General features: G+C 33.1%; 1 protein-coding gene across 7 annotated transcripts in view; it reads right to left on the bottom strand.

Moving 5' to 3' along the window:
- Nucleotides 1–27,439, bottom strand: part of LOC148948866 (uncharacterized) — a 289,113-nt gene that overhangs the window by 72,672 nt on the left and 189,002 nt on the right. For 4 of the 7 annotated variants that reach the window (XM_089094766.1, XM_089094767.1, XM_089094769.1 and 1 more), the window contains exons 7-9: nt 25,955–26,203; nt 10,838–10,889; nt 56–198 (exon numbers count right to left, since the gene is read on the bottom strand). In XM_089094766.1, coding sequence (XP_088950892.1) covers nt 56–198; nt 10,838–10,889; nt 25,955–26,203 — 444 coding nt within the window. The remainder of the gene's footprint in view (nt 1–55; nt 199–10,837; nt 10,890–25,954; nt 26,204–27,439) is intronic. The other 3 variants (XM_089094770.1, XM_089094772.1, XM_089094773.1) reach the window with 3 other exon arrangements.

Genomic DNA, 27,439 nt, shown 5'->3' with positions numbered 1-27,439 from the left:
ATTACCGAACTAGCTTAAAACCTTAGTCTTTTTAAGAAAGAAGAATAAAAAATACCTTTATTCTAGAAACAGCTTCTTCAGCTTGCATCATTCTAGTAGCTTTACTCGGTTGACCTTCACAAACTAATTGTGTTGACCCCATATAGCGCGCTCGAAATAACACTCCTTCAATCAAAACTGCTGGTTCATATACCAAAACTGCAAGTATATATAAACTTAAAAGCATGTGGCATTTGATTCTATGTATTTATAAAAGCAGGGCGTAAATTTTAAGTCAAAAGGTGAAGACTACCCCTGTTTTCTTTTTATTGCACAATGTGTTTGGCGGTTATCCTTTGAAAATTAACCCTAGAGTTTAGTTATTTGACGCTGTTCCCTATCAAACCGTTCATGGTAACGAACTGAATTGAATTTATCAAGTATTTTGGGCAATAGGTTGCATCAAGACTGGGCTGGGTAATTGTAGACAGAGAAAAGACAAAAGGGGAAATGACCCCCTAAAACTCATAGAATCTTAACAAATGTCACGTCATCAGATTCAGCGTATTAGAAAACCTAACTATTGGGGTTTCAAGCTCCTATCAACAAAATGTGGAATTTTGTATTTTTTGCCAAAAGAAAGATCACGGATGCGTGTTTTTTTTCCAGGGGTGATCGTATCGACCCAGTGGTCCTAGAATATCGCGAGAGCTCACTCGAACAGAAACTAAAAGTTCTATTGCCCTTTTTAAGCGTCCATAAGATTGGAGGGCAACTAGGCCCCTCCTCACCCCTTTTTCCCCAAAACCGTCTGATCAAAATTTTGAGATAGCCATTTTGTTCATCATCAAACAGTTCACGGTAGCAAAGTAAGGAGCGATCTGGTTCAATCAGGGACGTACACAGGGTGGGCCTCCAGGCCCGCCCCCCCCCCCCCGAAATCTCACGATTTTTTTCATTTTCCCATAATTTTTCTCTCACGGAATAATGGGTTTGAAGGATTTGGCCCCCCCCCACCCAAAAAAATTGCCCCCCCCCCGAAACAAATTCCTGCGTACGTGCCTGGGCTCAATAGTAACCGAAACTCTAAAAACGGAATTTTGATACAATTAGATACATCAAAGGAATCAAAATTTTATGCTAATTTCAAATATATAAGTTTCACCAAGTTTGATCTTACCCATCAAAAGTTACGTGCCTCAGAAAATTTGCCTTATTTTCGAAAAAACGGAAAACCCCCTAAAAGTCATAGAACTTTAATGAAAATCACACCGTCATATCCAACATATCAGAGAACCCTACTATAGAAGTTTCAAGCTCCTATATACAAAAATGTGGAATCTTGTATTTTTTGCCAGAAGAAAGATCACGGATGCGTGTTTATTTGTTTTTTTTGTTTTGTTTGCTTGTTTTTTTCCAGGGGTGATCGTATCGAACCAGTGGGTCCTATAATATCGCGGGAGGGCTCATTTGAAAATAGCGACGAAGACCACACTGCCTTTCCAACATAAACAAACAAGTAGAACAACAGACAGTGGAACGCAACTTTAAATGAATATTTCGACCCTATATCCAAGGGCCGTCCTCAGCAAAACAGACGAAGAGAATAAAAACAATATAAAACAAACATACAATAAAATTGAATCATTAAAACTGAAAGGTTTTTTTTTTAAATGTTTTAAAACAGCCCTAATATCATTACTTCAAGGAAGTTCAACCAGGACTCCTGGTTGAACTGGTTGAAAATCTATACAATATGAGTACCGAGAAGAGTACCGAGGTAACTTATTTGTTAAGTTAAAAACTTAAATAAAATTGGCTGAACTCGAAAGTAAAGCAATCAGAAAGTAAATCATAGTTGGGTTAAAATTCATCCAATCTGTTTAAACGAGTTCAAAATGAGAATTAATCTTCAACGAGAAACACTTTCACCAGAAAACTTTCACCATTAACAATTCCAGATATCCTCAAAGAAACCCTAAGAATTACAGTAGAATCATTTTTTAAGCTTCAAAACAATTAAAAGAGCCATTTATTTCTAGGTTCATCTTTCCTCGGTAATCTTTGATTTCAGCTTCGAGATTCGATTTGAACATTCGAGGAATAATGAAGCATCAATTTCTTAACATTGAAAGTAGCCAAGTGACTTCTTTCAAACTTTTCAGAAGAGCAGAAACTCCCTTTCTAAGGAATCAAATAACTAGTAGACCGTATTTCATTATTACATAACCGTCGATTTAATTGGTTTTTCAATATTTACTAATTATATTAGCTTTGGTTTGACTTTACAAGCTATTCAGAAGCCAAAGAAATGAACCCTGCTTCTTTTTTTGTTTTTTTAGGGTCAAAACACTTAACTAACTTTATACCGTCTACAAAAAATTACCTAAAAATAAGAACTACCCCAAATAATATCGGTAATGAAAATATATAGGGTATAGTATAAAAAAATGACAAAAACTATTTCACCAACAAACACCATAGGGTTTTGTAGGACTCCATTCTGGTCAAAAAGTTCGTTGTAACGGACAGTAAGTAAGAAGCGACTCAGGCCAATAGTAATCGAAATCCAAAAACAATCTTGATAATAATGAGTATATGAGAAGATTTGGAATTTTATGTTGATTCCAAGCATATAAAATTCATAATGTTTAATGCTACCCATAAGAGGCTAGGAGCCTGAGAAAAGTTGCCTGATTTTCGACAAAATATTCGAGAAATATAAAAATTACACTATCAGATTCAACGTACCCTATTCACGAGGTTTCAATTTCCCCTCTACAAAAATCTTATCTATGTACTAAAAAACTTAAGCCCGAACAGCAAGGTATAGAAGAGGGAGATTTTGAGGAGAGGTAGCTCCCCTTATATACGGAACATTTTCTGTTCGTTTTCAGTGTTAATGTTGCTCTTTACTTTCAGTTGAATTTTTTTTTATTAAATATCTACTTAAGTTTAATGTTCCCCGTGCAGGTTTTTGGTACGTTAAGTTTCTGCAGTCACATGGTTTAAACGTTTCAACGTAAGGTGGATATTTTGCTATCAATCAATAGCTAAGATCAGCTTCATCCATCTACCAGCTTACATTTTTGAAATTTGCTTTGAATCCGTTTTACATTGAACAATTCGTTGAAAACATGCAAAAATATTCTGTTTTTAAGGCAAGTTTAGATTACTCTCTAGGAGAAGTCTAAATCTAAGTAATGACATAATTCTGGTAAATTGAATAGAATAATTTGAACCTAACGAATCCAATGATATTAGTATATTTGACCTTTCTGTGGATGTTACCCGCTTTAGGCTCGTCACAAGATTGCATGTTTCAGAGGGAATACAATCCTTAAAAATACTTCCCACAAGCACAAAGATACCATAAAAAAATCAGAATATTTTTCCACCCAGATGATTGGTTGTTAAAATAATAATCCATGACTCTTTTTTTTTTAGATTTTCTCCGCTTCGTTTCTATGGACTCATCAATAATTTATTAAATAACAGGTAAACAAATGAAAACGGATAATTTTTTTTCCAAAGAGTAAAAAGATGAAAACAAAGCCAGTTCGAAAATTTCGATTTTAAACTGTGATTAAAAAAAAAACAAGTTTTTTTACAACTAAAAAATAAAGTTGTGAAACAGAGTCAAACTTTAGCGTAAAGAGCGAGGTGTTGAGGAGAGGACAGCCCCTTTCAAATACGGAATAATTTCTGTTCGTTTCAAGTGTTAATGTCGCTCCTTACTTTCAGTTAGAAAATGACTTGCTTTTTTTATTTAATTTCTGAACGTTTTTGAATTAATGCAGCTTTAATTTTGGCTCATCGTAAATGAATAATTAAAACGAAATTTGTATGTTAATTTTACTTTTTATTTTGGCTAAATTTCTCTCGAAATTTTGTTCTAACGTAACTTACGAATTAACTTACGTAACGAACTTCTATATTCGTACACTTTTATTACGTACATTTTTGCAGATAGGAGCTTGAAACTTTAGAGTAGGGTTTTCTGATACGCTGAATCTGATGGAGAGACTTTTAGGGAGTGTTTCCCCCTTTTTCAAAAAAGTAAGCAACTTTTCTCAGGCTCGTAACTTTTGATGGGTCTAGACTAAACTAAGACTAAACTTGATGAAACCTATATATATTTGAAATCAGCATAAAAATCTGATTCTTTTGATGTATCTATCGTTATCAAAATTCCGTTTTTTAGAGTTTCTGTTACTATTGAGCCGGGCTGCTCCTTACTTACAGTTCTGTACCACGAACTGTTTGATACCTTTTCAAAAGTAAAACATAAAAAAAAATTAAAGGAAGAAATTACGTTTTAAGATAGTAAAACACAACGAGGAATTTGGAATAATTGTCCTAATTTTTAATAAATTTAAGAAACAAAAAACATTTTGTCCTTTAGGACCTAGCAATTCCTTTAAGTGTCAGATAAATCTTGGCCAAAGAATAATAAACGTTCTTTATGTCAATTGGATTAAGTCCATTGGTCGATGAAATGAATCATATTTCCCGTCCTCAAACACACACAAAACAACTGAGCTTTTTTTTTGGAACAGAAGTCTGTACGTCATAATAAAAATCAGCAAAAGATCTTTCCTTTGGCTTTATCCAGATGCTGTTTGTTTGTGCTGAAAGTCAGCTGCTTAGATGTCTACATGGTAAACAATCAGTTTTCCGACATTTCCTCCGACATCTTTTCCAACAACATCACTTGTTTTTAACATTTTACAGATGAGCTTTCAATGTCCATGAATATTTCAAAAATTTCAGGTTTTTGATATTCCTTAAACTGTCATTGACTTGGCTGTACTATTTTCTTTATAATGTAAAAAAATGTTTTCCAGAAAGAGATTTTTTCCTCAAGTTAGGAAATTAAAATCAAGGAAGAAAAATGCATTTTCTTCGAAAAATCACTAAATTACAGCGGTTAGACACTTAGCATAATCTACACGCTTCATGCAATTGCCCCCTCTCCCAAAAGACAAAAAACTTACCAAACATATCCGATATTAACGGAAGCATAAGAAAATACAAAAATACATTACGATGAAATAATAAAATAAAAAATAGATAAAAAAATAAGACAAATAGAATAGATAAACAACAAGTAAAGATAAACATGAGGTATCAGTTCAGAGTTCAAGCAAGGACAGAGTAAACAACTCGAAGTTTAAAACGAAATATTAACAGGTATAGGTGAACAGGGTAGGAAAACTTAATCAAGTGGGAAGGGGAACTCCCCTAACCATCAAAGTTCTAAAACCTATTGCATCATTTGCGCTTTACTGAAAACAAAATATATTCTGAACATTTTTTTTTTATTTAAAACATTGAAAAATAAGAAAAAAATACAATGTTGCACTTTTGTACAGTTTTGTATCTTGAAGATACATAATTGTATCTTGAAGTTTTGAGATTTCCAGGAATTAACATTATTTTATACTTAAATATTTATTTATTTTCATTGTTTTATTCTTTCCACTCATCTTGAATATTATGGTTATTTATTTTTTATTCGTTATCAATGTTTGGAAAAACTAAAGCACAGTGTTCAAAATAAATATAGTTCTCGATGAAACGCAATAGGTTTTAGAACTTTTAGCGTTAGGTGAGGGGGAAAGGGTCAGTAGCCAAACTTCTGTTTTTGTAGCAATTTTTGTTCGTTTTAAGCTTGACTTGAATACTTATTTAATATTCACTCACTTTAAGATTTATTATTTTATCCATTTTAGTATTTGTTATCTTTATGTCTGATATGATCGTTAATTTTAACATCCGTTCGTTTTGGGATTCATTTATTGTTTTCAAACAGTTCGTGGTAACGACCTGTAAGTAAGAAGCGAGTCGGCCCAACGGCAACTGAAAATCTAAAACACGGAATTTGCACAAAAATAGAAACATCAAAAGAATTGACTTTTTGTGCTAATTCCAAATATATAAAATTCATTAAGGTGATGCTACCCATCAAAAGCTACGAGCCTAAATTTTTGTCAAATTTATTAAAATTTTACTAAATTGTAGGAAAGATTATGAAAATGTTAAAAACAGAATAGCAAAAGCCCATGGTATTTTTTCGCAGTTGGAAGAAATTGGATGAATAGAAGGTAAGTCTTCAAACAATGATTATAATATTGGAAGCAACAGTAGTGTTAGTGATAAACCATATATCCGAAATGTGGGCGCTTCAGATTTCGAAGGAAAATTTGTTAAACGTTTTACAGAGTAATTATCTACAGATGGTTTTGGCTACCCAATTGATAGGCCGTATATCAAGCAGTAAGGTCTATTCAGGGAAGATAGAAACAAGATAAATTTGGTTCTCTCCCACATTCTAGGGCTATAGTAAGAGAGAGAATAATCTTTTAAAGATGGTTCTATTTGGCCATCCATCTAGGGTCAATCAAAAAGCAGGTTGTCCCCGAATGGGCTTGGGGGACGCTTTAAGAAAGGATTTAAAGGAAACTGAAACTCTTTGGAAGGATGCAAAGAGGGCAGCTTTAAATAGATAAGGATGGAAGAGGAGTGGGCACAACTTTCTTGGCGTCAGACAGCTTGTTACTGCTTTTCACTAGTAGAAGTAGTAATATACGGAAGAACACGAATTGAACTCACAGTTTGACAACATATACGGACGGAAATTAAGTAGTAGATAAGACACACAAAATCAATTTTTTTTTCTTTTTTTTTGTCATAGAAGTGCTGATTTTAACTTTTAATGCCGTTGTTCATATATAGTTTTTTTTAGAATCGTTAGAATATATGTTGTTGAAACTCTACTCTTTAGGGTGTTGGCAGGGGCGGATCCAGGATTTTTTTTTGGGGGGGGGATCCGAAAAGATTTTTTTTCTTTGGGGGGGGCGAAAAACAGGTTTATCTGATAAACTTGCGTTAAGAGCAAGTTCAGTTAACGTAAACTTGAGTTAATTAAGTAAATTACACTACTTTAGACTACGCTAGGGGGGCACCCTCCTCGCCCCCCCCCTCTTTATCCGCCACTGGGTGTTGGTTCCTATTTGCCCAGATCACTCCTTGATTACAGGCCATTACCACTTACTGTCTGATTAATATCATGGCTAGTGAAAAACTATTGAAAGCCTGATAAATCACTTTTCTATTTTCCATAGATCTCTTAAGGACTTCGCCGTGCCTAAATCAACAACCTGTGTTTCTTGGGTTCTTTGTTTACAGGAAAGGGCTGGTTTTGTATAATTCCACAAATATAGGAAGATGTCTTTAATTGGTTCATTTGAGAAAGTCTTATAGAAATATTGTAAAGACCACAAATAAATAACATACAAATATAAGTTTTAAACACTTTCAAAGTAAATTAGTATCTAAGTAGTTTTTGGTCTGCATGCCCAAAGCCTATATGTAATAACTGAGCCTTAAATAACGGTCATCAGCAAAGTTTACATTATTTTTAATGTTAATTATTGTGATTTAAACCTATTTATTTTTTGTCAAATTTATCATCACAATCATCATTGACTGTATGAAACTATTAGTGTTAACAGTTGTCATAAGTCCAATGGTTAGGTTACTCCCCTTCTACCTAGAATGATACGAGTTCAATCTATACCGTAGCAACGATTCAATCCATATAAATCTCATACGATAGTTTCCCGTATTTGTTTCATACGTTTTTAATTATAAATTTGTGCTATACCATGGAGGGATTTTTTTCTGTACTACATTTTCTCCCCCTTACCATAGACCATAATCCTTTGAGAATGCTCCTTTAATGGAATTCAACTCAAAAAACCCCTGATCGTAAGCCAATTGATGTAGGATACTATTGAGGTGGTGGACTGACAACAAATCTCACTTTTATAACATCATTCAATTACTTTGAGATGCCGCGTCAGACTTTCAAAATCGTTACAAATACATTTTGAGGCCACACTGTACACGCAAACCGAGAAGCAAAAAAAAAGAAAAAGAAGAAACCAAAAATACAAAGCAAACAAGGATAATTTTCAGAAAGTTAACAATGTTATTTCGAAAACAAAACTTTTTATAATGACATCAATTGCTGAAAAATCAGCAATTCAAGATTTTATTTCGCTATAATTTTTATTTTTCAGTGTTGTAAATATAAAAGGAACTATTTGTACCAACAGTGGGTTATACAGACAGTGGGTATTGCGTTCGGCAACCCTCTGACGCTCCAGAACCAAGCTTAACCACTATCATCACCGTTGCTTTCAATATTCTAATCTTGGTTTGCAAACTTATCTTCCTTTTCTTCTAAAGTTGTTCAACTGTGAAAAAAAAATCCTTGGCTTCTACTTTTAATATATTCACTGCATCTATCCTCTTTACGAATAATATTACCTAGCCAAATGGAACTATCCCTTTGATCGATTCTCTCGTTCCCCAGCATTACCTTCATTTATTCTAAGTTTTAGCGACTTAGTCTTCTTAAAATTAATTTTCAACTTATTCCTGCAAAATATTAGCAAAACGAATTCATTTTGCTAATATTTTGTGTAGAATACTCATGCCGTCTTCACAATCTAAGTCTAGGAGAGCTTTACCTTTCGATTTGATGCCATGCTCTCCCACTGCCTTTGACGTTTTCCTTAGAATAAAGTCCAGTACATTAAAATAGAACGGAGATCATTTCGGAGACCACACTGCCTTTCCATGACGATAAGTTACAGTTCAAACAGGGATAAAATCTTTTTAATAGACAGTGTTTCACAAACAGTGATAGAAATTCACAAAAAATACTAGATATTTCGGTCACATATGCAGTGACCGTCATCAGTAGTTTTACTACTGCTGACGGTCACTCCATATATACCGAATACCGAAATATCTGGTATGTGAATTTCTATCACTGTTTTTGAAATACTGTCTATTAAAAGGATTTTATCCCTGTTTGAACTTTTATTTAAAATCAAACGGGGTAATTTATCTTCCGTTTCAGTTTTCTCCTATGACTGTTTTGTGAACTAATCATCAGAACCGCTCAAATAAATGGTGTTGTGGTGTAATTGGCCACTCCTCCTCCTGGATTCCCCCCTCCCCACCTAGGTTTTGAAAAATACCTTTATTGAGGTATTCTTATTCAAAAAGGCATTTTCAGCAGCTTCATTTTTTTTTTAACTGACCTCGATTGATTAAAAGAAAATACATTTTGCTTCCACCCTTAAGTTTCCGTGAATTGAGGCCACTAAATACCAAATTAATTGTTCAGCTCCGCATGGTAATTTTATATTCATATTTTTATTTATACATTTATATTATATAATATATATATATATATATATATATATATATATATATATATATATATATATATATATATATATATATATATATATATATATATATATATATATATATATATATATATATATATATATATATATATATATATATATATATATATATATATATATATATATTGTTTCTTGTTTTAAACTTTTGGAAATAAAACTTTCTTCCGAAAGTTCCCCAAAAAAACCTTATTTTAGCTATCCTATAAAGCTATAAAAGTGCAATATGCACCCTTTGGTTTAGGGGTGGCTGATGTAGATGTGCTAAAACAAATACAAAAAAAAAGTCCTACCAAGTGCATTAATGTAGGCTATATGTTCTCTCAGGAACAAGCAATTTTGTGACAAGCCTGCAGCTGTAATCTGCACGAATATGACAAGATACTTGTATTATTGCATTAATTAGTGTCAGATCTATCCGTTCACTGAGATATAATATTACGTAGATTTTTACTTAGAGAAGGATTTAAAATAGCTTAAAAAAGGAAAATTGTCATTTTTTCAGTGAATTTCAACCAATTTTCAACGTATTTTTAAACCAAATAACCCCGTATACCAAATTTCTAAAATTTAAATCGGTAGATGGATAGAACTGAATCTCCGCTATGAAGCAATGCTAAAACTGTCCTTTTCGATGTTTATTGAAAGCTTAAGAAAGCAGGACAATTACAAACCGAAACTAGCAGAGGGAAGATAAACCTTAAAAATAGGTTCAGGTAAACTTTTTATTTTAATATTAATGTAATAATATCTTGCAGTTGATAGGCTGCTTAATACGTTGATTTGCTGCTAAATTATTTTACATACTAAATAATAGACCCTTTTCAAACTAACATCAGGCAAATTTGAGTTTTCTGCATGATGATTAATTAAATTTTTGGAATGCAAATAACTCTTCAAGGAAATTCTGGCTCCCTGAAATGTCTTATTTAAAAGATCACTTCAAAAAATAAAATTGATGTATTATATTAGATAGAATATAAAATTGGGATATAAACGCTTTCTATTTTCCAAAAGCTCAACGGACCCTGTGTAAGATCAGCTCTCCAAATTAAAATAGTGCTAAGGACCAGAATTCAGTTTTCAAGAAAATGGATTATTCTTTTCTTTTTGTATTCTACTTTCTATTTATATTCTTTGGACTTGTTGGAAAAGTTCACAGTTTTCTAAAAAACGATTGATATTAATAAAAATCCTAATCTCAATTTCAGTTTTAAATTTTTTGGTAAATTTTTATGTCCTCGCTTGTTTTATTGATTCAATTAGAAGGATTTATTATCTAAAAATATATACGGATGCAAAATAAAAACAAGACCTTATAATATTAAAAACACGGGACTAAAGTCTCCGCTTTGTTCTGTATGAAATTTAGAGGAAAAAAAAAATAACTTCAAATATTTCCATCGAGAAAGAAACTTAGAACTAGTTTTCCCTTCGACTTCCCTTTGTATTTATTTATCGCTTTTATTTTTTAACTTTTTAGAAAGCGAAAAACAGAAAGGTCTTTCAAATATAACAGAGACTATAAAAAAGTACCCAACATTCGCATCAATAGAATTCCAAAAACAAACCTTCTTTTGACTTTCCCTTTTTCTTTTCGAGCGAATTCTCTCCAGGTTCTTCCTGTAATAAAAGATTTGTTTTAATCGAGACAGGAAACAAAACCTAATCTCGTTTATAAGTTAAACTTGCTATGGTTTCATTTTCATATTTACTCCACGGAAATTGAAAGACAGATCTTATTTCTATTATTCTATTTCTTATTTCTAGATCTTATTAGAAAAGAAGTCACCATGCGAAAATGATACAATTAAAGTGGTATTAGAGCAGCAATAAAACAGCTGAATCAGATAATTGAAATCAATGAATAAAGAATAGTGCTGAAATGAATACGAATGAATAAATGATAAAGCTGAAATGAATAAAGAATAAATAATTATCCCAACCTGATAAAGTGTGAAATAATTATTTATGTCAAGTCAGATGTACAAGCCCAGATATTCCAAGCCTTGAGTAGATTAACTCTCCTTTTTTGCTACCCTTTTTACGTCCAATATTCAATAGCCAATATTAAATATTCAATTACGTTCAATATCCCAAATATTCCAAGCCTTAAGTAGATTAACTCATCTTTATTGCTACCCTTTTTACGTTCAATATTCAATTACGCTCAATAGCCCAAATATTCCAAGCCTTGAGTAGATCAACTCTTCGTTGTTGCTACCCTTTTTATGTTCAATATACAATAGCCAATATTCAATTACGTTCAATAGCCCAAATATTCCAAGCCTTGAGCAATCAACTGTTCTATATTGCTACCCTTTTTACGTTCAATATTCAATATTCAATAGCCAATATTCAACATTCAATTACGTTCAATAGCCTAAATATTCCAAGCCTTGAGTAGATTAACTCTTCTTTATTGCTACTGTCTTTACATTCAATAACAATAACCAAAATTCAATTTTCAAATACGCTCAATAGCCCAAATATTCCAAGCCTTGAATAGATCAACTCTTCGTTGTTGCTACCCTTTTTATGTGCAATAGCCAATATTCAATATTCAATTACGTTCAATAGCCCAAATATTCCAAGCCTTGAGTAATCAACTCTTCTTTATTGCTACCCTTTTTACGTTCAATATTCAATATTCAATAGCCAATATTCAACATTCAATTACGTTCAATAGTCCAAATATTCCACGCCTTGAGTAATCAACTCTTCTTTATTGCTACCCTTTTTACGTTTAATATTCAATATTCAATAGCCAATATTCAACATTCAATTACGTTCAATAGCCTAAATATTCCAAGCCTTGAGTAGATTAACTCTTCTTTATTGCTACCCATTTTACATTCAATAACAATAACCAATATTCAATATTTAATTACGCTCAATAGCCCAAATATTCCAAGCCTTGAGTAGATTAGCTCTTCTGTATTGCTACCCTTTTTACATTCAATAACAATAATCAATATTCAATATTCAATTACGTTCAATAGCAAAAATATTCCAAGCCTTGAGTAATCAACTCTTCTTTATTCCTACCCTTTTTACCTTCAATATTCAATATTCAATAGCCAATATTCAACATTCAATTACGTTCAATAGCCCAAATGTTCCTCGCCTTGAGTAATCAGCTCTTCTTTATTGCTACCCTTTTTACGTTCAATATTCAATATTCAATAGCCAATATTCAAAATTCAATTACGTTAATAGCCCAAATATTCCACGCCTTGAGTAATCAGCTCTTCTTTATTGCTACCCTTTTTACGTTCAATATTCAATATTCAATAGCTAATATTCAATATTCAATTACGCTCATTAGCCCAAATATTCCAAGCCTTGAGTAATCAACTCTTCGTTGTTGCTACCCTTTTTGTGTTCAATATTCAATAGCCAATATTCAATATTCAATTACGTTCAATATCCCAAATATTCCAAGCCTTGAGTAATCAACTCTTCTTATTGCTAGCCTTTTTACGTTCAATATTCAATATTTAATAGCCAATATTCAACATTCAATTACGTTCAATAGCTCAAATATTCCACGCCTTGAGTAATCAACTCTTCTTTATTGCTACCCTTTTTACGTTCAATATTCAACATTCAATAACCAATATTCAACGTTCAATTACGTTCAATAGCCTAAATATTCCAAGCCTTGAGTAGATTAACTCTACTTTATTGCTACCCTTTTTACATTCAATTACAATAATCAATATTCAATATTCAATTACGCTCAATACCCCAAATATTCCAAGCCTTGAGTAGATCAACTCTTCGTTGTTGCTACCCTTTTTATGTTCAATATTCAATATTCAATTACGTTCAACAGCCCAAATATTCCAAGCCTTGAGTAATCAACTTTTCTTTATTGCTACCCTTTTTACGTTCAATATTCAATAGACAATATTCAACATTCAATTAAGTTCAATAGCCCAAATATTCCAAGCCTTGAGTAGATCAACTCTTCATTATTGCTACCCTTTTTACGTTAAATATTCAATAGCCAATATTCAGTATTCAGTTACATTCAATAGCCCAAATATTCCAAGCCTTGAGTAATCAACTCTTCTTTATTGCTATCCTTTTTACGTTCAATATTCAATATTCAATAGCCAATATTCAACATTCAATCACGTTTAAGACCAAACCTTCCAAGCTTTGAGTAGATCAACTCTTCTTTATTGCTACCCTTTTTACGTTAAATATTCAATAGCCAATATTCAGTTACGTTCAATAGCCCAAATATTCCAAGCTTTGAGTAATCAACTCTTCATTTTTAACCCTTTTTCGTTAAATGTTCAATAGCCAATACTCGATATTCAATTACGTTTAATAGCCCAAATATGCCAAATAGTTAACTCTTTTTTATTACTACCCTTTTTACGCTAAGTATGTTTGTTGGGACCACAGTATATAAATTGTAGACGGTATGATCTTTCCCTATCTCACCCATTATAAAACCCCGGACTGAGGTGCGAGTGCTCCAGAGAACGCAGAAACATAAGCGACATTAGATCTTTTCACGGGTAGACAAGTCAGATTTCTCTTGAAGGCGAAACTTGGCGAAACGTTGAAACACTAAATTTTGAAGAAACTAATTTTAAATTAATTTATTCCAATACATATATGAAAATCGGTAATTAGTAGTGCAATGTTATTATTATGTGTTTTTAGGAATTATAGGAGGTATCGATGCCTCAAGTTGGTTTCAAAGGCATTTTGAGAAAACTTCTGCCAAAATACGTGTTCCATGGTAATTGGACTGCTGATGGCAGATCAAATGAGAGGAGCTGTTTGTACGCGGTAATGCAAGAATAACTGGGAGGAGCTGTTTGTTCGCACCGAGAATGAGGAGCCAGAAATTATCTGCGGTAAACTTACTGCTATATCTTTATATTGTGGTTGGGACACTCTAGGTTCATTTGGTCAAAATGTTTTTCGAACAGAAACAAAATTTTTTCAAACTTTAGCCTCACCCTTGAACATTGTTTTTCCTAAAATATTTGCAGATATTTTGGGTAAAAGAAAAACAAAAAAAAAAATAAAAGAAAGATAAATAGGTAAAAAAAAAACAAAGAGAGTGCAAGTTAAGAATTTTCGGAAGTTTGAAATAATCAACTAAGTCCTGGAACCTGCATAGAAAAGTTGGAATATGTGACTTCTTCCATAACACGCAATATATATATATATATATATATATATATATATATATATATATATATATATATATATATATATATATATATATATATATATATATATATATATATATATATATATATATATATATATATATATATATATATATATATATATATATATATATATTTAGAAGAAGAGCAAAACAAAACTTAAAGGAAAATAGGGATATATATATATATATATATATATATATATATATATATATATATATATATATATATATATATATATATATATATATATATATATATATATATATATATATATATATATATATATATATATATATATATATTCGAAGCGTGTTTTTTAATTAAGGTCCGTTTGAACATAAGTACACAACAAAAGATATTTCAAAAACGTAAATTTATTTTCAGAAAGTGCCTACTTCACTCTATTTTTGACATAGTTACCAAGTTTTTTAAACACTTATCATACCTCTTAACTAATTTTAAAGTAAAGTCTTTAAAAGAAATTGCCGCCGGCTCCAATAACCAAGAATTCACTGTGTTTTTTACGTCTTCGTCGTCTATTTAACGGTTGCCACTGAGGTGGCAACTGGTTGAACTGGAGATGAAACATGGGTTTCACATATCACGCCCAAATCGATGCAAAAAAACATGGAATGGAAACAAGCACACTCCCCCGAAAATTTCAAGGCCGAACATCCTCTCTCCCAACGCAAAATCACGGCGTCGGTGTTTGGAAATAGGCATCGTATTTTTATGGTCGACTTAATGCAACGGAGGAACCACTATCAATGCAGAAGCATACTGCCTAACCCTCAGAAAGCTCCGCAGAACGATAAAAAAAAAAAAAAAAAAAAAAAAAAAAAAAAAAAAAACTTGCTACATGCTAACATAGCATGCTAACATAGGAAATTGTCCTTCTTCATGACAATGCACTGCTCACACTGCTCACACAAGACCTCACACTGCTGGTCAGACCCGTAATTTGTTGGACAGTTTTGGCTGGGAAAATTTAGATCACTCGCAATACAGTCCTGATCTTGTGACAAGTGATTACCATCCGTTTCTCCACTTCAAGCAACACTTCCGTGGCAAACGTTACAATGATGATGACGACGTAAAAACGGAAGTGAATTCCTGGTTAGCGGAATAGGCGGCAAGGTTTTATACAGAGCAAGGCCGTATCCAGGGGGGGGAGTACCCGGTTTGAACCCCCCCCCCCAAAAAAAAAAATTGACCGACTCGAAAATAAGTCGAAAATTAGTAAAACCTAGGTAAAAATCAGTAAAATTAGTCGAAAACTGAGTCAAAAATTAGTAAAACCCCCCCAAAAAAGTCAAAAATTGGTAAAAACCTCCCCCCCTGAACAAAAATCCTGGATACGGCCCTGATACAGAGGTTACTTTAAAATTAGTTGAAAGGTATGATTAGTGTTACAACAAACATGGCAACAATGCTGTTAAATAGAGTAAAGAATGTACTTTTTGAAAATAAATTTACTTTTTTTTAAATAATTTTTCGTTGTGTACTTACGACCAAACGGACCTTAATTAAAAAAACACGCCTCGTATATATATATATATATATATATATATATATATATATATATATATATATATATATATATATATATATATCATAAATAGCACCTATAGATTCGTTATTTAAACGTAGAAATAAATTAATGGTAGATGGGGCTTAATAAAGACTGACTGGAAGCAAACACCAAAGAGTATGTAACGCCATCTACCGTTTGGTGTTTCTTGGCAGTTTTTCAGTATAATGTAAAGTTAAAATTTGTGTTATCAGAGAAATTAGCAAACTTAGTGGAGTAGCAATTTGTTGATCTTTGTTTCTGAAAAAAAAAACAATCACGAAGCTTGAAAAACATGCAATATAACGCAAGTAACAGAATAAACGGGATTATACTTAAAAATTTGTTTAAAGTATAAACAAAATTGGCTTGATTGAGGCAAAATAAGATATGAGGAGGAAGAAGAAGAATCGTTTCAGTCAGTATCGATGTTAGCGAAGTCCGTTTGAAATAATTTATTTCAAAAAGGGACTTTTGAAATAAATTATCTTTATATTAAGTAAATAATTTTATACCCAAATAATTTTTTCCCTGCGTTCGAATATAAAAAATATTTGGACAAAGCCTTAAAAGCATAGGGATGGGAGAGGTTGGGTATAGGTCAGCTCCGGTATATTTGAGACACTTTTGAGATCAATTTGATCAACTACTTGGTGCCCATTAAAAACGAAATTTTTGAGTTAAATAAGTAGTTTTTGTATCTTTTAAAAGAACTTTAAGGGGTTTGAGAGATTTTTTTTTGTTCGGCATAGATGAAAGGTCCAATACCTCACTTAAACTAAGAGGTTACATTTTGATATTGTTTGACAATTTACTAAATTTTAAGGTTTTCTTTAGTTTCAAAATGTTTTTGTCAGTCACCATCTTTAATCATTCACAAACAATACTGAAGAAAACCAATTTCCACCGTTTATCGACATTAAATTGTTAAGAAGGCTATTATTTCATTTTTAATTTTCATGTTTTTGATTTTATATTGATGAAGAATTTAAACACAACTTCAACTAGTTGTTTTTTTGTTCGGCATAGATGAAAGGTCCAATACCTCAGTTAAACTAAGAGGTTACATTTTGATATTGTTTGCCAATTTACTAAATTTTAAGGTTTTCTTTAGTTTCAAAATGTTTTTGTCAGTCACCATCTTTAATTATTCACAAACAATACTGAAGAAAACCGATTTCCACTGTTTATCGACATTAAGTTGTTAAGAAGGCTAGTATTTCATTGAAATACGCAGTTACATTTTTAATTTTCATGTTTTTGATTTTATGTTGATGAAGAATTTAAACACATCTTCAACTAGTTATTTTTTTTTGTTCGGCATAGATGAAAGGTCCAATACCTCAGTTAAACTAAGAGGTTACATTTTGACATCGTTTGACAATTTACTAAATTTTAAGGTTTTCTTATGCAAGAGTCGGAACACACACACAAACACACACACACAAACATACACACATGTTACCAAATTCCACATTATTGTGGAAATTCCACCAAATTCCACTAACCTAACCTATGATTTTGGTATTTCTATGCAATAATGTGGAACCCTTTTAGGATATCGAGTGTCCTTACTGAAAAACTACTGCATTAAAAAATAAATTAAATTGATCATACGATCTAAATTATTTCATCAGATACGCCAGCACTCATAAATGATCCTTTTGAAATTCTGCTAACAACATCGATGGTCAAGGTAAAAGTTTGATTTAAACACTTTTAGGATATCGAATATCCTTACTGAAAAACTACTGCATTAAAAAATAAATTAAATTGATCATACGACCTAAATTATTTCATCAGATACGCCCACGAAAATCTAAAAAACGTAGGTCTGAAAACCCAAGCAGTTAATTAACTATTCTAATTCATGATTTCAGGCACGTCAAACCAAGAAATAATAAAGTTAACTTCTCAAATAATAAACCCCAGGAACCTAACACCCACGAAAATCTAAAAAACTAGGTCTGAAAACCCAAACAGCTAATTAACTAGTCTAATTCATGATTTCAGGCACGTAAAACCACAAAATACTAAAGTTAACTTCTCAAATAATAAACTCTAGGAAACAAACAGCCACGAAAACCTAAAAAACCTAGGTCTGAAAATCCCCAAACAGCCAATTAAATATTCTAATTCATGATTTCAGGCACGTCAAATCACGAAATACTAAAGTTAACTTCTCAAATAATAAATCCCAGGAACTTAACACCCAGGAAAATCTAAAAAACTATGTCTGAAAACCTAAACAGCTAATTAACTATTCTAATTCATGATTTCGGGCACGTAAAACCACAAAATACTAGAGTTAACTTCTCAAATAATAAACTCCGGGAAACAAACATCCCACGAAAACCTAAAAAAACCTATGTCTTAAAATCCCCAAACAGCCAATTAAATATTCTAATTCTTGGTTTCAGGCAAGTCAAACCATGAAATACTAAAGTTAACTTCTCAAATAGTAAATCCCTGGAATCTAACACTCATGAAAATCTAAAAAAGTATGTCTGAAAACCCAAACAGCTAATTAACTATTCTAATTCATGATTTCAGGTACGTCAAAACCCGAAATACTAAAATTAACTTCTCAAATAATAAATCCCAGGAACCTAACACCCACGAAAACCTAAAAAACCTAGGTCTGAAAATCCCCAAACAGCCAATTAAATATTCTAATTCATGATTTCAGGCAAGTCAAACCATGAAATACTAAAGTTAACTTCTCAAATAATAAATCCCAGGAACCTAACACCCATGAAAATCTAAAAAACTGTGTCTGAAAACCCAAACAGCTAATTAACTATTCTAATTCATGATTTCAGGCACGTCAAATCACGAAATACTAAAGTTAACTTCTCAAATAATAAACCCCAGGAACCTAACACCCACGAAAATCTAAAAAACTAGGTCTGAAAACCCAAACAGCTAATTAACTATTCTAATTCATGATTTCAGACACGTCAAACCATGAAATACTAAAGTTAACTTCTCAAATAATAAACTCCAGGAAACAAACACCAACGAAAATCTAAAAAACCTAGGTCTGAAAACCCTAAACAGGTAATTAACTATTCTAATTCATGATTTCAGGCACGTAAAACCATAAAATACTAAACTTAACTTCTCAAATAATAAACCACAGGAGTCAAACAGCCATGAAAATCTAAAAAAACATAGGTCTGAAAACCCTAAACAGCCAATTAAATATTCTAATTCATGATTTCAGGCTCGTAAAACAACAAAATACTAAAGTTAACTTCTCAAATAATAAACCCCAGAAGTCAAAAACAAACGATAATCTAAAAAACCTATGTTTGAAAATACCTAAATATCCAATTAAATATTCTCATTCATGATTTCAGGCACGTCAGATACGAAATATTAAAGTTAACTTCTCAAATAATAAATCCCAGGAACCAAACGCCCACGAAAATCTAAAAAAACTAGGTCTGAAAACCCAAACAGCTAATTAACTATTCTAATTCATGATTTCAGGCACGTAAAACCACAAAATACTAAAGTTAGCTTCTCAAATAATAAACCCCAGGAGTCAAACACACACGAAAATCTAAAAAACGTAGGTCTGAAAATCCCCATACAGCCAATTAAATATTCTAATTCATGATTTCAGGCAAGTCAAACTATGAAATACTAAAGTTAACTTCTCAAATAATAAATCCCAGGAACCTAACACCCACGAAAATCTAAAAAACTAGGTCTGAAAACCCAAACAGCTAATTAACTATTCTAATTCATGATTTCAGCCACGTCAAATCACGAAATACTAAAGTTAACTTCTCAAATAATAAACCCCGGGAGCCAAACACCCACGAAAATCTAAAAAACGTAGGTCTGAAAACCCAACTTGGACTTGCAAACACCAACCCGGACATGCAAACAAAAAGAATCAGACATGTAAACAGAGAAAGACAGGCACTTTAGACATTCAAACCAACAAAGACAAATTCTTCGACTCGCAAACATCAGCCCAGGCCTTCCCCTTGAGGTAGATCCCGTTTTTTTTCGATTCTGAGTATTTTTGGTTTTCCCTCCAAAATTAAACCCCCCCTCTCCTGCCCTCAGAAATGGGGGGAACGAAGGGCCTCTGAGCCTTCCCCTTGAGGCAGATCCAGTTTATTTTCCATTCTGAGTATTTTTGGTTTTCCCTCCAAAATTGACCCCTCCCCTCCCCTGCCCTCAGAAATGGGGGAACGAAGGACCTCTGAGCTTTTCCCATGAGACAGATCCCGTTTATTTTCGATTCTGAGTATTTTTGGTTTTTCCTCAGAAATTAAATCCCCCTCTCCCACCCCTGGCTCTCAGAAATGTGGGAACGAAGAGCCTCTGAGCCTTCCCCTTGATGCAGATCCTGTTTATTTTAGATTCTGGGTATTTTTGGTTTTACCTCCAAAATTGACCTCCCCCCTCCCCTGCCCTCAGAAATGGGGGAACGAAGGGCCTCTGAGTCTTTCCCGTGAGGCAGATCTATTTTATTTTTGATTCTGAGTATTTTTGGTTTTCCGTCCAAAATTGACCCCTTCCCTCTCCTGCCCCTCACAAATGGAGGAACGACGAACTTCTGAGAGTTGCCCCAAAGTAAGCTCGTGTTTATTTTCGATTCTGTGTTTTGTGGGTTTTCCCTCTGAAATTGTCTCCCCCGCGCCCGCCCTGGCCCTCAGAAATGTGGGAACGAAGGGTCTTTGAGCCTTCCCCTTGAGGCAGATCCCGTTTATTTTCGATTCTCAGTATTTTTGGTTTTCTCTCCATAATTGACCCCACCCCTCCTCGGCCCTCAGAAATGGGGGGAACGAAGGGAACGTTAGATCCTATTTTAAATTAACAATACTTATCAAACATCACTTGTGCATTATACAGACCCCATCGGAAAGGTAAAGCTAGGTCAAGTTACAATGTCATTCTATCGTCGTTAGCCATTTTCATAGACTGATGATGTTTCAAATTTATAACAAATTACCTGAGTTAACAACTCCTTCGGGGTTACCTTAAATGCTAATCACTTTAATCCTTTTTCCCCCCCTTCATACAATCCAGTCACTAATTAGAATCATTCACACTCCTATTATTCAAAACATTAATTAATATCGTTCATATTGTCCAATTTGCTAATCCCTTTTTGCAAAAATGTCAAATACTCACTCTCTTTGAAAAACTAAACCAGACTATATCCACCAAACCAGACTATACCCACCAAACCAGTCCTCGCTATAGCTTCCATAGAATTCCATATGCCATGTGAGGGAGCTCTGAATCTCTTTGAAAAGGTGTAGAGCTTCTATAGAATAACGTGGAGTGTTTACATGTAGGTTTCGGACTGTGCACATATTCTTGTAGGTTTACATGTAGGTTTCGGACTGTGCACATATTCTTGTAGGTTTACATGTAGGTTTCGGACTGTGCACATACACACTACTTATAGAAAGACATAAAAATTGCAAGGGTTTTAGTCATAGCTATTTATCTTTCTAAGCTTTCAATTGTCTAATACTGAACCATGAATAGGAGTTTAGTCACAACAAGGCTAAAAATTCCGAAAACACTAGTAATATATTTTTTTTCTCATTTCAAACTTCGAAACTAGAAAAACAGCGTATGAACAATGCGATTCTTTCAAAAGAAGGTGACAATTTTGTATTATTGATTTAACGAAAATGTATTGCGCAGCCTCACCTTTTTAGACACGTTACAAAAAGAAATGAGAATCATTTGAATTAACTAGCTTTTCAATCCTTCTGTCCCCTTCAAAAATTACCAGGGAAATCTTAAAGACAAGCTATCCCAAAGTTTTTCCCCTTTCCGTCTCTTCAATCTTGTTAAAACATCTGAGATACAAAGTCAATTCCCTCGACCTACATTTGTAATGCTTTTATACCATTAAACCTAAAAAATAGTTGCAGAATCTTCACTTCCCATGATTAAAACAGAGGGTAAGAAAAGCTGAACTAAGACTTCTCTAAATTTAAACACTAAACCCACATTTCATAAAAGGAGGCAGATAGGGGAGATCATTGACAAAAGTAAGACCATAGGTCCATATTATTCAAATGTGTGGCTTCAACTCAGGACTCTTCCAGACTCTTTTTCAGAAGAAATGTTTCGATACCATCGAGGAACAAAAATAAAACTCGTTACCATCGAGGAACAAAAACAAAAATCGGAACTACACAAGAAGTAAATCTTATGAATCCAATAGAACTAATAGCCTTTAATAGAACTGTTGAAGCTGAATTAAATAGTACAATCATTTTTTTCCATAGCCGTTTCTTTCAGAATAATTATTTTATATTCTTGAAAAATTCGAATGTCATGACCTGGGGATATTTTTCCCCGACGAAAACTTCCCTTCATAGAAAATTCACCCCTGCTTAAATCCACCCCCCACAAGATTTATGGTTAGGTAATGATCAATCCAATATAATCTATTATTGACATTTGAATTTTTTTGCAGTCTAGTTCTTTTACCCGTTTTTTTCTTTTTTTTTCTATAAAACTTTCATTTTTAAGGCTCATTCAGGGGAAATTACAATTCTAAGTAAAATCGGATTATTCTAGCACTCATAATTTTTCAATTATTGTTGTTTTTTTTTATTTCCTTGGTATGTTTTAGGTGTTTGCAATGAAAAAAAAACATTCCAGTTCACACAAACACTAAATACCCTAATAAACTTTTTTTTATTTTTTCAATCGGCCATGAAAGATATTCTAACTCAAAAATCTTCATTGTAAAAAAAATCCTTTTTTGTTTTAAGCACAAAGATCCCAAATTTCATAAAAAAAGCAAAGGTGTAGGCGTCTTCAAAACCAGGGCCAAAACCTGCATGATCAGGACAGAGAAATTTCCTTATTCAAAAAAATATTTTAAAGATAGGTCTATTAGAAATAATAGATGTAATAAATAGAACTAAAATATATAATAGATCTAATAGAAATATTGAAGCCGAATTAAAAATTCGATCATAATTTTTCATAGTCCATAGTTTCTTTTGCAAAATATTTTTTTTTTGCGTTTCCTGAAAAATTCGAATATTTTGACCTGGGGATATTTTTCTCCATGAAAACTTCCCTTCATAGAAAATTCACCCCTGCTGAAATCCAGCCCCCACAAGATTTATGGTTAGGTAATGATCAATTTAATATAATCTATTATTGACCTTTGAATTTGTTTGCGGTCTAGTTCTTTTACCCATTTTTTTTTTATTAAAACTTTCTTTTTTAAGGCTCATTCAGGGGAAACTAAAATTCTAAGTAAAATCGGATTGTTCTAGCACTATAATTTTTCAATCATTGTTGTTTTTTTTCCTTGGTATGTTTCAGGTGTTTGAAATTAAAAAAAGAAAACATTCTAGTTCACACAAACATTAAACACCCTAATAAAATCTTTTTATATTTTTCAATCAGCCATGAAAGATATTCTAACTCGAAAATCTTCATAATAAAAAAAATTCTTTTTTTTAAGCACAAAGATCCCAAAGTTCATAAAAAAAAAATCAAAAGTGTAGGTGTCTTCAAAGCCAGGGGCAAAACCTGCATGATCAGGACAGAGAAATTTCCTTTATTCAAAAAACTATTGCTTTCCTTTATCAAAAAAGTAAACGCCGAATAGAAAATTCAATCATAATTTTTTCATAGTCCACAGTTTCTTGCAGAATATTTTTTTTACGTTTCTTGAAAAATTAGAAAATTTTGACCTGTTAATAAAAATAAAACTTTTATTTGACTAAATTAAAAAAAAATTACTAAAAGTAAGGAGCAACATTAAATGCACCCTCCTCAATACCTCGCTCTTTACGCTAAAGTTGGACTTTTTGTTCCAATTATTTAAGAATATATATTAGAATAATAAGGTTTTTTAAAAGTTATAAAAAAAACTTTTCCGTAAAGAGCGTGTTATTGAGGAGGGGACATCCCCCTCATATACGTATTAATTTCTGTTCGTTTTAAGTTTTAATGTTGCTCCTTACTTTCAGTTGAAAAACTTTTTTTAAATTTAGTTTCTGATCGTGTGCTTTTTAAATAATGCCGGGAAATCCGGCTCCTCCTCTATGGAAAAATTCCCTTCCCCGAAGAAAATATCTCAATGGAAAGACCCTCCCATGTAATCCCCCCACCATCGTCTCCCTCTCCCAAAAATATCTGTATACTTCCCAATAACCAAGACTTTACGTAAACAATGGGCAAAGTTCATAGCTTGCAGTCTTCCCCCAGAGACTTGGGGGGGGGGGGGGGGGAAAGTCATTCTCAAAGACATAGTTACTAGATCTTTCTACTATGCTGAACAAAATGATTATCTCATAATTTTGATCAGGTCACTTGGGGGAAAAGGGGGCGTGTGAGGGGGACTAGGTGCCCTCCAATATTTTTGGTCCCTTAAAAAGGCACTAGAACTTTTGATTTCCGATAAAATGAACCCTCTTTCGAACGTCTAGGATCACTGGTTAGATACGATCAACCCTCGGAAAAAAACCGCATTGCTCCTTACTTACATTTCGTTACCACGAACTGTTTGATTAGGCTAGTTTAGAAAAAACTACCCCTCAAAATGGAATCGAATTTTTGACACTCTTAGTGTTTGTATAACACTCTTAGTTTTATAATTTTTTTACATTTTTTTGGTAAGTCTTAGAGGTTTAAGATAAAAAACTAAAACTGGTTTATTTCACAAAAACATCAAGTGCACGATAAAATGTGATTGTTTTTTTTTTTTTTTACCGAGTTTAAACATTAAAGGAAATTCTTTTATAAACATTTTTTTTTTTGCTTTAAGGACAAAAACCCCAAATTTCATAAAACAAACAAAATAAAGACATATGCAATTCAGTGCCAAAACTATCATGAACAGCAAAGGGAAGCTTCCTTATACAAAAACTGTGATTATGAGACAGTTATAAAATATTTGTTCTTAAGGGCGCTGTCTCGTGAGGAACTTCTGGATCTCATCATATCTAACTGGATGAGGTATGTATAAATAAGAGAGGTATAAACAAGCCCATTTCAATATTAGATTAAAATTTCAACCGCTATTCAGCAAGTTCAAAATATGATAGAAAAAAAAAACACGATAGAAATATGATAGAAAAAATATGATAAAAATATGTCGGCGTAGTATACGCAAACACATGCCTTCTATTCAAATAGAGATAATAATGTGCCCTAGAAATGTATACATCACAATCGTGCTAACTACAGGCAGAGCATGCACTGCAATAAGAAGGTTCAAAACCAATAACACAAAACAAAAGTTAAAAAGCTCAACTGTACACAGAAGAATTAAATAAAAATTTTCCGTTTCCTGTGAAAATTTCTGAGCTACAAGGCATTTAGTATGTCCAATGGCCTCTAAGGCGATCCTATCTCATGAAGATTGAAGCACTGTTAGCCCTGGAGGAGCACCATATTATAAATAGATATCGCAGAAGCACGCAGTTTGCCAGAGATCCTGCCCTGAAGATATTGCAGCGGGTGAGCAGCCAAAATTAATTCCATATTGGGACATGTGCTAAACTAAATAATTAAGGTATGGACTCAACTAAAAAGACCATTATATTTATAAAGGTTGTTAAATAAAAAATTTTCACATGATTTTAACATTTGTCGCAAATTTGAAGGTTTACAAAAAGCCAGACCCCCCTTCCCATCGTTAAACCATAAACAGAATGTAAGTATTTTCGATAGCGACATGACTTTCTTGTTTAAGCATCCATTTTTTATTGCTATCTAGTTCTACATTATGTAGAAGAAAGTAAAACACACGGATTGAATATCGACAGAAAAATAGCATTTATACAAAATACAAACAAGACACAAGGAACTAAGTCTGTCAAATTTATGTTTTCGTAAAAGAAATAGAATCATGCGAATTCATGCATGAGGAATTACAATTCAGTCATGCTTCGAACCTTTTCCTCTTTTTCATCTGTGGTTTCCACATCCGTCTCCACTTTTTCCTTATCATCAGATCTTTTACTCTTTACTTCGGGAGATGTACGACTTCGAGTCATTCTTGGAGAATTACGAGAGCCTCCCTTTGATTCGTTTAAAGAGCCAGGAGGTACTTGAAGATTTGATCCCGGAGTGACCGATTTCGATCTCCTTGACGCAACTTGGTCCGTGATACTTTTTGAAGTTCCATTCGTGCTCGTCGGTGTCTAAAATGTTTTTCGATTTTCGATTATAATCTATGTTTAAACATTGAAATCAGTTTTTTTTTTCTTTTAAATGGGGTCAGTTTTTCTTCTTCTTAAATTGATTGAAACAACACAGTACTGAAATTCATTAGTGACTGCACAAGTCTGTTGTAAACCATATAAAAAAAGAGAGAGTGAGCGGTAAAAGGGGGGGGGAGAAAAGTGGAAAGGAATAGAGTAAGAGGGGAAAAGGGAAGGAGAAATATATTATGAGATTAATTACTACTAATGAAATGGCTTCTACCATAATAACAAAACCTCAAATTTTACTAACAGAACTTGGTTGCCAATAGGCCATACGTACATTTTAAAAAACGGCACAAGTAGGAGAAGAGTCAATATGAGGAGTTTCTTAAATTCTCAGGCTTTCAACCTAGCCAAATATAACATTCTTACAAGGTCTACATTTGACCAAATTTAAGACCATTTTTCAATTTGGAAATATTAAAAAAAAAAATCGTATATTACCTTAGACCTTAGTTCCTCGAACGTCATCCAGGGCGCACAGGGCATCAGTGAGCCTCCGCCATTCTACTCGAAGCTAGACAGCGGCTAATACATCCGCCCAGTCTGGCATAATAGCAGTGTTTATTGTTGCTCGGTCTTTTTCGTACGTCCGGCGTAGAGTATTCATTGGCCTGCCTCTGTGTCTTGAGGTCCCTGGATTCCATTGGAACGTCGCCTAACGGTAGTCTACTGTCTGGCGTAATACGTGACCAAGAAAGCGCCAGCGTCTATACTTGATTACTTCTATGACAGGTGGCTGCATAGTGCGGGTTCGTATTTGTTCGTTGGTAACTCGCTGGTACCAGCGGAGATGCAATATTCGTCGGAGACAGTGATTCTCAAAGGCTAGCAAACGTTTCTCTAGAGTTAGGTCGATTTTCCAGGTTTCACATGAGTCAAGCAATATGCTCATCACGTTGCTGTTGAAGAGTCTCATTTTGAGCCTTAATGAGAATTTTGGAGATTTCCATATTGATGAGAGCCGATTCCAGGCAGTCTGTACCATCCCAATTCTGGTCTGGACCTCTTTAGCTATGTTGCCTCTCTCTTCAACTATACTGCCAGGGTATCGAAAGCATGATACTTGCTCGACTCTTTCGCCCTTATGGAAGATTTCGAGAGTTTGATCGCTGCAAACAGCCATACAATTGGTCTTCTTTACGTTAACGTGTAGTCCCACTTTTTCGGCTC

The sequence above is a fragment of the Artemia sp. Qi Xiang Cuo genome, chromosome 9 (assembly GCF_049724085.1).
Source record: "Artemia sp. Qi Xiang Cuo chromosome 9, ASM4972408v1, whole genome shotgun sequence".
Lineage (NCBI taxonomy): Eukaryota > Metazoa > Arthropoda > Branchiopoda > Anostraca > Artemiidae > Artemia > Artemia sp. Qi Xiang Cuo.
Note: the sequence above shows the minus strand (reverse complement) of the source record. Positions and strands in the feature narration are given on the sequence as shown.